Raw genomic sequence first — 9,770 nt, forward strand, 5'->3', positions numbered from 1 at the left:
ATATAGGGTTAAAGTGGTTAATCAATTAATTATAATGAGAGACCCATACAATGATTTGACAGTAGCACAACGAAGCATTATGTTTGTGAATGACACATTTGTATAGGGGGTTAAGCGGTTAAATACATTAAAGTTCAGTTATGCATACTGTTTGCTTGTTCTTTGTATGATTAACGGACATGTTCTCTTCATATATTGAAGTTTAATATATACTGTATACTTGTTTTAAAAATATATTTATTTATTTTCTTTAATTTCAAGTTAAATGTTCTAAGAGTAACAGTAATGTGTGGTCTAGGACAGTGGTTCTCAAAGTGGGGTCCCCAGGGGTCCTTGGAGAGGTTTCCAGGAGGTCCCCAGCTAAAAGTAGTTAATACAGCATCACAATCATTTTAACCACTTTGTCTATTTGTATGTTAGCAGATGTACAAGCTCACAGCGGGTCACTTCGTCGAAAATGTTTTTTTGTCCCTGGCACAAAATATTTACAGATGGGAGTTGAGAACCACTGGTCTAGGACTGGCATGTGCCGGTGCTCTAGTTGCAAAGCAGCCATCTTGGTTGTGTTGACTGGCTGTCACTGAGCTTCTTTGTACCTTGCAGGCTGACGCCAGGAGGTGGGCGGCGGTGTGGTCCCTCCTGACAGGAAGCTGGACCGTCAGGTTGTCTGGCAGGTACACACTGCAGGTCAACACCTCGCTGCCACTGCTCTCCCACACACCGCCCTCGGGGGGCGACATGGAGTAGATGCTGCTAAGCACGTCCAGCCTCTGCTCATGGATAGGGATAGAAGAAAGGAAGAAGAAAGAAGATACAGAGACAGACGAGATGGAGAGAGGCGTCCAGTATGTGAGGGATAAAGAGAAGTGTGGAGTATGAGAGAGAAAGATGGAGAGAAGAGAGAGATAGAGCGAGAGAGAGAAAGAGATAGAGAGGAGACAGAGGGATAAAGAGAGGTGTGGAGTATGAGAGAGAAAGATGGAGAGAAGAGAGAGAGAGAGAGCGAGAGAGAGATAGAGAGAAAGAGAGAGGAGACAGAGGGATAAAGAGAGGTGTGGAGTATGAGAGAGAAAGATGGAGAGAAGAGAGAGAGAGAGAGCGAGAGAGAGATAGAGAGAAAGAGATAGAGGAGACAGAGGGATAAAGAGAGGTGTGGAGTATGAGAGAGAAAGATGGAGAGAAGAGAGAGAAAGAGCGAGAGAGAGAGAGATAGAGAGAAAGAGATAAAGAGGAGACAGAGCAAGAGAGAGATGGAGAGAGACAACAAAGACAGAAATAGGAGAAAGAATAAGTAATGGCAAACAAATCAATGAACTTCCATTAGTCTAAATGTGGAGCCTGGCAGTGGTTCAATGTGCCGAGTAAAGTTGTCATACAATTAGCCTCTCAGAAAGTAATTTGACGACGCAGACAAGGCTTTCCACATAATATGGAGGTAATGATCGTGTACACATGCAGACTGACTGAGGACAGATTGCCTCGTCTGGGTAAGGGGGGGAGTGGGGGGGGGGGGTTGGTTGCAGATCTGCGGAGCGCCGCGTCTCTGTAAAAGACCAATTCAGTTTCCTTAAATGCCATTCACGTCATTTTGCGTCCAGTGATGGAGTAGAAAAAACAAAAGCGAAATCAGAGCGCAGCCTTTGAAGGGAGCCATTTGAGGGCAATTATCTCTCAGTGGGATTAACAGTGGGGTTTTGAGTTGGGTATTAATGCCGGGGTTAGCTCGCCACCGGGGCGCACAGGCGGCCATTCTGGGGTTTTTGGTTGCGACTCCGTGTCTCTGGAGGGGGGAAAGGGACCACTGTTGCATTGTGGGACAGTGGGGGCGACGCCAAAGTGTGGCTTCGGACCACAACTATCGAGGCTCGACATCTTGAGGAAATACTCAATCATGCCAAATGTACCAAAACCTCAAGGGTTGACTCAAAACCAATGATTCAGCACTTCTGACCAAAAACTGTTCAGGGGGGCTCTTCTCAGCTAGACCGAGCGAGATAATTGAGACATTATAAGTTACCTTAGCAACTACTGTTAGGGGTCTGGGAGCACTGTGAGCCGTTAACGCCATTGTGGGACCACCACCGCAAGAGTAAGCCAAGTGGTGTGTGTGTGTGTCTGTCTGTGTGAGACTGAGAGCGTTGTGTGTTTCTGACTGTGTGTGTGTGTGTGTGTGTGTGTGTGTGTGTGTGTGTGTGTGTGTGTGTGTGTCTGTCTTTGTGTATTGCCACTGATGCGTCACCTCGCCTGGAACAGGAAAGCCTTTAGAGATGTTTTCCCCTGAGACCAAATGTCTGAGCAGTAAACTGAGGTGCTTTTGATTCAGGCCGTAAGCGTCACCATCACACACCCCCACCCCCCCTATCCCAAACAAACTGACACACACACACACACACACACACACACACACACGCTGGCCGGGACAACAAAGCAGCATTCTGACCAGCATGGCTACATGGGCGTACAGACAAACATTCACCTCGTTTTCCAGCAACACGTCCCCGTGACTTAACTACCTTATACCTGGCAATGCCAAGATAAATGCTGCCAATGTTCCTGTTGGCTTGATCAATGGCTACCAATGTTCCCGTTGGCTTATTCAATGGCTACTAATAATGTTCCAGTTGGCTTATTCAGTGGCTACCAATGTTTCAATCAAGTGGATGTTTCCTAAATCTGCATGCAGAGAAAACCCTTCTAGAAATAAGCAAAATACACAGTAATTTTCCAAGATCTGCCTAGGATTGAGCAAATGTTGTCATTTCGCAAGGTTCTTCAATTAAGAAATTGTGTTTAAAGTGCAGTTTGTTACTTATGAAAAAAAAACTTTTTGGAACATTGACCCAACCACTACGCCATAATCCGAAAACAAAAATATTTTTCTGAAACGATGATCTTCTTAAATTACAAGTTTTTATTGCTTGTGGGGTCATATTTACAAACCGGGGGGGGGAGAAAATAAGTCGATAATGTGCATAACCGCCATCCCGTCACAAGTAAGCAACGTGGCGTGACTGGAAAATTGCAAAGATTTGGTGGCCGACACGACAGTGACCCTGTGGCTGTGTGTGAGTAACTGTACACTCATTCAGAGTCAGAGAGGTTGGAACACCAACCGTTGCCTGGTCAACTTTCCACGAAGCCCTGCCAATGCTCTGGTCCAGACACGCGCTGCTCATCACCACTGTGTGTGTGTGTGTGTGTGTGTGTGTGTGTGTGTGTGTGTGTGTCAGAGTGAGAGAGAAAAAAATAAACATCGTCGCTGTCAGGCGGAAACCTTGTATGTCAAAAGCGGTTACTTTTCTGGATTCAAATGAAAAAATTGCAAAAGTAGCAGATCTACAAGCTCAAAACGCGAGCTTGCGGATCTGCCACTTTTGATACTTTTGTCTGACGCTGTAGTATGATCAAGCAGGGCGTTAATCTACAAAAAAAACAACAAATATTAAAATATGGAGATAAGAGGTTTCTGCCCGACAGCGACGATATAAAGTTGAGATCTGTCCAAAAAAAAACAAGAAGTCAAGCCGGTCATTCAGTGTTTCCTCTCGTGGGGCCTCCCTCCACCCTGGAGACTCGGAAGACGGAATGTGGAGAAACGTACGCCGAGTGACCGACCGCGGTCCAAAAACGGACGTTTGCACAAAAATACACACACAGGCGCTGTGTTCTGTTCCACTTAGCAACTGGCTAACACAAACATCACCGTACCAACCTGCAGGGTACATGAACAAGGAGCACAGATGATGATGACACATGGCAGTCTCCTCTCTCCACCTCCATTTCCCTACATTACTTCTTAGTCTATTATGGGGCTATTACACATGATTTCCTTTAAAAGCTCCACCCAGGTTCCTCTTTTAGATCTTACAGGACATTTTGTGGGGGTGCCGGACGGTAGCTGACCACGCGATCGCAATGACACCGGTTCCATTCCGTCTGTAAGACCCGTGTTGCACGTCTTTTTTCCGGTCTCTGTCGTCAGCCTGTTTTTTTTCTCTGTGCCGTTACATGTAAATAAAAGCAAAAGTTGCATAAAAATGCTCTAAAGATAAAAATGTGTTGCATTACGGCAGACTTGTGCCCACAAACACACATTTTTAGATGGCATCAGTTGTCCTTCAGTACGCCTGGCTACTTAGGGATTTGGTATTGAGTGAAAAGGTATTGTGTTGTATTGTTTTGTTTACCCCGGCCCGACCACACACCGAGACAACCTGCCATTCATGTTTAACCCATTGAGACCTGAAGCCGATTCTACATGTCTCCTAAATCTCAACAGTTTTCTGAAAAACGTATGTTTCTATATCAGTGGTGCTCAATCTTTTTCATGTCCAGGACCCCCAAAATGATATGTATTTGGCCACGGACCCCCATCAAAATATTTTATTCCAGGGACCCCCAGAAGCAAAGATTTGAGTTAAAAATGTTCGCTTTAAAAATATATATATTCAAAGATTTGCACACATTTTCACGATTTTTCAAAAATAGCAGATCTACAAGCTCATAGCGCGGCACTCGGTGCCGCGCTATGAGCTTGTATATCTGCTATTTTTGAATAGCCCAAAGTGTAAAATAATGCTTTTTTGCTCAAATCTAAAAATGACACAGTTCCAGGTCTTAATGGGTTAATTGAAATGGAAATCAATTACCACATCTGGATCTCTCCAGCTGGCATCATTATGGTCATGCTGGCTGACGCAATATGCGGTCGGCTACTGGCCCCCCGAAGACAAGGTACTTCAGTCCCACCCCGCGCCCTGGGTGGATCAATATCCATCCCCCCAGGTGGATCAGTGACCCTCCAAAGGTAGTTCAGTACCCCTCCCAAGGTGGGTCAGTACCCTGCCTCAAGCCTCAGTTATACTTAGTTGCGTGCCTGTGTCATGCTCAGTAAATAGCAGATCTACAAGCTCACAACGCGCCACGAATGTGACGGTTTGTGAGCTTTGTATATCTGCCATTTACGGCGTGCAACGGAGTATAAATCAGGCTTCAGGTGGATCAGTACCCCTCCCCAAGGTGGATCAGTTCTGCGTGGGTGGCTCTGGGGTATTTGTAATGGAGGAACAATAAGCCATTCTGAATGAATGTTGACATGGGGGGGTGGGTGGGGGGTGGGGGGCCCTCATAATCCTCTTTACATGCAGCGGTCCTGAACTGTGCTTGTGGGAATAGTCCACAGTGTCAACACAGTAGCAGCATGTTGAGACAAAGACCGTTTGTACAGGAACACTCAACACACACACACGTTAAGTACATGGATTACACCTTAGAGCTCTTCACAGGTCCAAAATGACGTAACCGAACCCTAATGGACCCACAAATTTTGTTTTCCGAGACCCGACTGGTTCCGAGATTTTTTTCAAATGACGGACCCGGATGGACCCGTGAAATTTGTTCCGAGATCAGTTCAGTTTGTTTTATTTTGGGATAATGGACACATACATAACATAAGTAGTGAAGTACATTTCACAAATCGGCACTATTTTCCCAGCAGTGTCCAAGAGTCCGAAAAAAGGCTAGGGAGAAGCACTAGGCTTGTCGGGCCCTACCCTGGAGATCCAAGTGGACCCGACAGTCTTTTTTAAAAGACGGGCCGAGATCCAATTTGTCCCCAGATATTACAGACCCGACCTATTATTTCATGGACCCGACATACCGAAAATGTCGTTCTAACAGGCTAGACGTCAGTTATACTCCATAATGAAAGCCTAGCAGCTATGCAGCAGCCTACAATAAGAGACTATATGGCATTAAATTGCATGTTTTCACCTCGATGAACAAGATGATCGCACACGCCTCGTGAGCATTTTGATTCCATTGAGGTATATTTTGATGTGCTCTGAGTCTTTGTGTTCTCCGTTCTCACTGAACTGAGAGTGGAACTGGCAGTAATCTGAACCCAGGTCAGTGTAATCATAGCAGCAATTCATGCTTTTCTCTACCCTCCCGCCCCCCCCCCCCCATACACACACACACACCCACACACACAGTAGAGCTGTGCAGTAACTCAGACAGGCACGAACGTGTGAGGACGTTCGCACACATTTACTTCACTTCCGAGGATTAGAAGAACATTATTACTTCATAATTACAGGGATTCAAGAGACCCAGAGCAGGACAAGAGAGAGGATGAAGTCAGTCCATGTGCCGCTGAAAAAAATCAATACAGCTTTGGTTACCTCTTCTCTCTACCTCTCTCTCGCTCTCTCTCCCTCTCTCTCTCCCCGTTTCTCTAAGAGTCTAAATCCCCCACTAAATCAAAATGGATTCCGGAGACAAGTTACTTTCCATGTTCACGTCCAACTCGAGGAAAGATCGAAACTCTCGGCTAAAGAACTGAGTGACACATTCTAGACAATAAAGCAACAGAGCTTAATAAAGACCGCCTTTGTGTGCCTGAAGTCACTTCCTTTTCTGTATCTGGCTGTATGCAATTAATGGCACTACGGCGAGCTTTGACACAAGCCACATTCACCATTTACCCCCTCCACACGCACACACACACACACACACACACAGTAGCATGAATCACTGTATCCGGTTGGGGGAAGAGTTTCTTAAAAAACACACGCCGCTTCTTCTGCTTAGTCTAAAACTGTCCATTTATCCTCATCTTTTGCGCGTCAAGACATTAATCGCTTCAGAAGATCGGGGCGGCACTTTGAGGACGAGGTCTTCTGTGCATGAAAGAAGCCCCCGAGGCAGAATGATGGAAGAGCCTCTACCGGGAGGAGGAGGACAACGATGTCTCTGTGACAAAGCTGCTAGCATTTGATGCCACATACAGGCTATTTATACGCTACAGTACAATGCGTGTCGCTTATAAGTTGCTGGAAAGATATTCAAGCTACTGTAACAATGCCGTCACGTCACTGTTGTACCTTGGAGCATAAATCAGGCTCAACCACTTAGACCCCAGCGTCCTTATTGTGGGGTTAGGCTTTCGCAGGAAATAGCAGATCGACATGCTAATCTGCTATTTTCAGCGAAAGCCTTTCCCACAATAAACAGAAAATACACAAGTATAGAGCCCTGAGGGACTCCGGTCAACCATATGGGGTTTAAGCGGTTAAGCTAGGAGGAACCATCCCTGTGTGCTGCTGTTACATTCTGAGACGAGACAGAATTCCCATTCAAAATGTCCAACTTTTAAATACTTTATAACACGCACGTGGCACACACAGGCGCGTGATGGCTGGTGCAAACAAGACTTTCACTCTGTGCTCCTCCTGTGTGACACTTCAACTCGACGCCTTCCATTATCATGTGTGCTGTTGTGAGAAAAAAAAACAGACGCCCACCCCGACCCCGTCCTCCATCCAGATGCAGGGTGGAGTGAGAAGAACCAGAGAAATTGAGGGGGGCTCTCATTCGATATGCTGCTGTCTGTCTGCCTATCTGTCTAGCAGACACCTGCAGATAAACATGAAAGGATACTTCTGCTTTGATCCACAACACATATTTCATACAGACAGACAGACACACACACACACACACACACACACACACACACACACACATACAGATTCTCTCATTACACTGCACCACCTTCGCAATCCTCTTCACAGACACACAGGGCCGTGACGGAAATATATCCTCACACAGTCGGTCTTCAAATGCATGACAGGCGGCAAGGGTCAAAGGAGAACTGCTTCTGCTCATTTTTCATTTACCTCTGCAGTGCGTGTGTGTGTGTGTGAGAGTGTGTGTATGTGTATGTGTATGTGTGTGTGTGTGTGTGTGTATATATATATATATATATACCGTATACAGTACAGTATATGCAACAAACTGACTACATTATTGTCCTTTTCTGTTGCTTCCCTCCCCCCCCCGTCTTTCTGCTTTCCTGAGGACAAATATAACCATATGTGAGAAGAAAGGTCATTGAATATCATCACTTACCTCAGTGCTGCTGGGAGGCATGAAGTAATGTTGACCACCAGCGTCACCATCAAAGATCTAAAACACAAAGACACAAAAGGACAATTAAGAGACAATTAGAGAGACAGACAGACGGCAAGGCACCACACACACACACACTGATTCATCAGTGATGAAGCACAGGGTGACCTGTATCAACCCAATATCATTAGCTACACACACACACACACACTGCTAATTAAAAACCAATGCGGTGATCACTCAGCGCTTTGATGAATATTTCCACACAGGGTCCCCGTACTAGCCTTTGAGGCTCCGGGGGCCGTAATAAGCAGTTTGTGTGGGTGTGTGAGTGTGTGTGTGTGTGTGTGTGTGTGTGTGTGTGTGTGTGTGTGTGTGTGTGTGTGTGTGTATTGAGGCGATGTTCCTACATGCCAGTGTGAGAGAGAGAGAGAGAGAGATGAAAAGGAGACTCAGTCGGTCCAAGTCATGAATGAGTTCACCACTTCTCCATTTCTATTTCCACCCTCTGACTTCCCTCTCTCTCGTCTTGCTTTTTCGACCCAAGTCCATCCATCTCTCTTCCTCATCTTTGCTGTCAGCTGCCTTCAGCCCATCATCCATCCATCCATCTATTCATCTACCGGACCCTTCTCTTCTCCCAGCTCCTACCTCTCTCTTTCTCTCTCTCTCTCTCTGGGGTTACTGTAGACCAGGGGTCTCCAACAGGGGGTCCGGGGCCCCTAGGGGGTCCTCAGAGTTACTACAGGGAGGCCGCCAAATCTTTGTGTGATAAGATTATATATTTTTTACATTAACCACTTGAACCCTAGCATCCCTATTCTGAGGCGAACTTTAGCCAAAAAAATCAGATCTATACAACGGCTCCTTTCGGCAAAAAATAACTAAAAGAGCAGACTAAGTACAGAGTGAAAGGTCATGTTGAGTAAATATTGACGGTTTAAGTGGCTAAATCATGAAAATACACATCAACATGATTGCAACACAACAATGATGACAGTGCTGTCAAACAAGTCAATCTGCAACACAAGTCTCCAACAAAGTGCATTTTCAATTAACACAGAGATCATTATCTCTCACACACAGATGTTAATCTCATTTAAATTAACCTCGACATAGATTTTTCTTACATTCTTCAATGAAATATAGCTGTTCTATTGGATAGTTCAGCATGTTATGGAACGCTCTACCCGTGGCAATAAAACATGCTTCAGTTGTCAGTTGTCAAGAACTTGTTAAAAACACATTTGTTTCATAAGCATTTTGTCTTATATTTTTTTGTTTTTACCCAACCCACTAGTGCAGGTCAACGTTTTTGCTTTACTTCTTATTGTGCTATTGCTCTTATGTGCGTGGTTTTAACTTGTTTTTACTTGATTGTTTATATTGTACTTACTTACTCGACCGTATAGTGGGTGATCAAAGATCATGGGCATTTTACATTTCATACAAGACCACATGCTCTTGTTATTTACTTTTGCTGAAAAATGTGGGGGATTCAGAAGAACTGATTGACATGCTGTAGATCAAATAACAAACCCTGTTCGTTGGACCAGAGGTCAATCTGACCGTTAACACAAACCATCTGACCGTCATTATTGGAACAAAACAAAAACAACAACAGATGGCTCACTTTTAACCAAAGCAGACAAGCTCTGTCTGTTGTTTACCCTGTTGGACACAACCGCTGGATCCCATTAAGACAATGGGAACACTGATTTGACCTTTGGCCTCGGCGCTAACTCCTCCCCCCCGCCCCCTCCTGTGCCTAGGTATATTTGTAAAGTGGCTGTAAACAGCAGCACTTCGCCGTAAAGTCTGTTCATTTTAGAGGCTCTTTAAAACAAACTCACACAAATCTC

General features: G+C 45.2%; 1 protein-coding gene across 6 annotated transcripts in view; it reads right to left on the reverse strand.

Moving 5' to 3' along the window:
* Positions 1-9,770, reverse strand: part of tiam2a (TIAM Rac1 associated GEF 2a) — a 171,881-nt gene that overhangs the window by 48,048 nt on the left and 114,063 nt on the right. For all 6 annotated transcript variants that reach the window (XM_080414416.1, XM_080414419.1, XM_080414415.1 and 3 more), the window contains 2 exons: positions 7,909-7,965; positions 597-770 (listed from right to left, as the gene is read on the reverse strand). In XM_080414416.1, coding sequence (XP_080270542.1) covers positions 597-770; positions 7,909-7,965 — 231 coding nt within the window. The remainder of the gene's footprint in view (positions 1-596; positions 771-7,908; positions 7,966-9,770) is intronic.

This window comes from Gymnoscopelus braueri (genome assembly GCF_963280865.1).
Source record: "Gymnoscopelus braueri genome assembly, chromosome: 19".
NCBI classification, from domain to species: Eukaryota; Metazoa; Chordata; class Actinopteri; order Myctophiformes; family Myctophidae; genus Gymnoscopelus; species Gymnoscopelus braueri.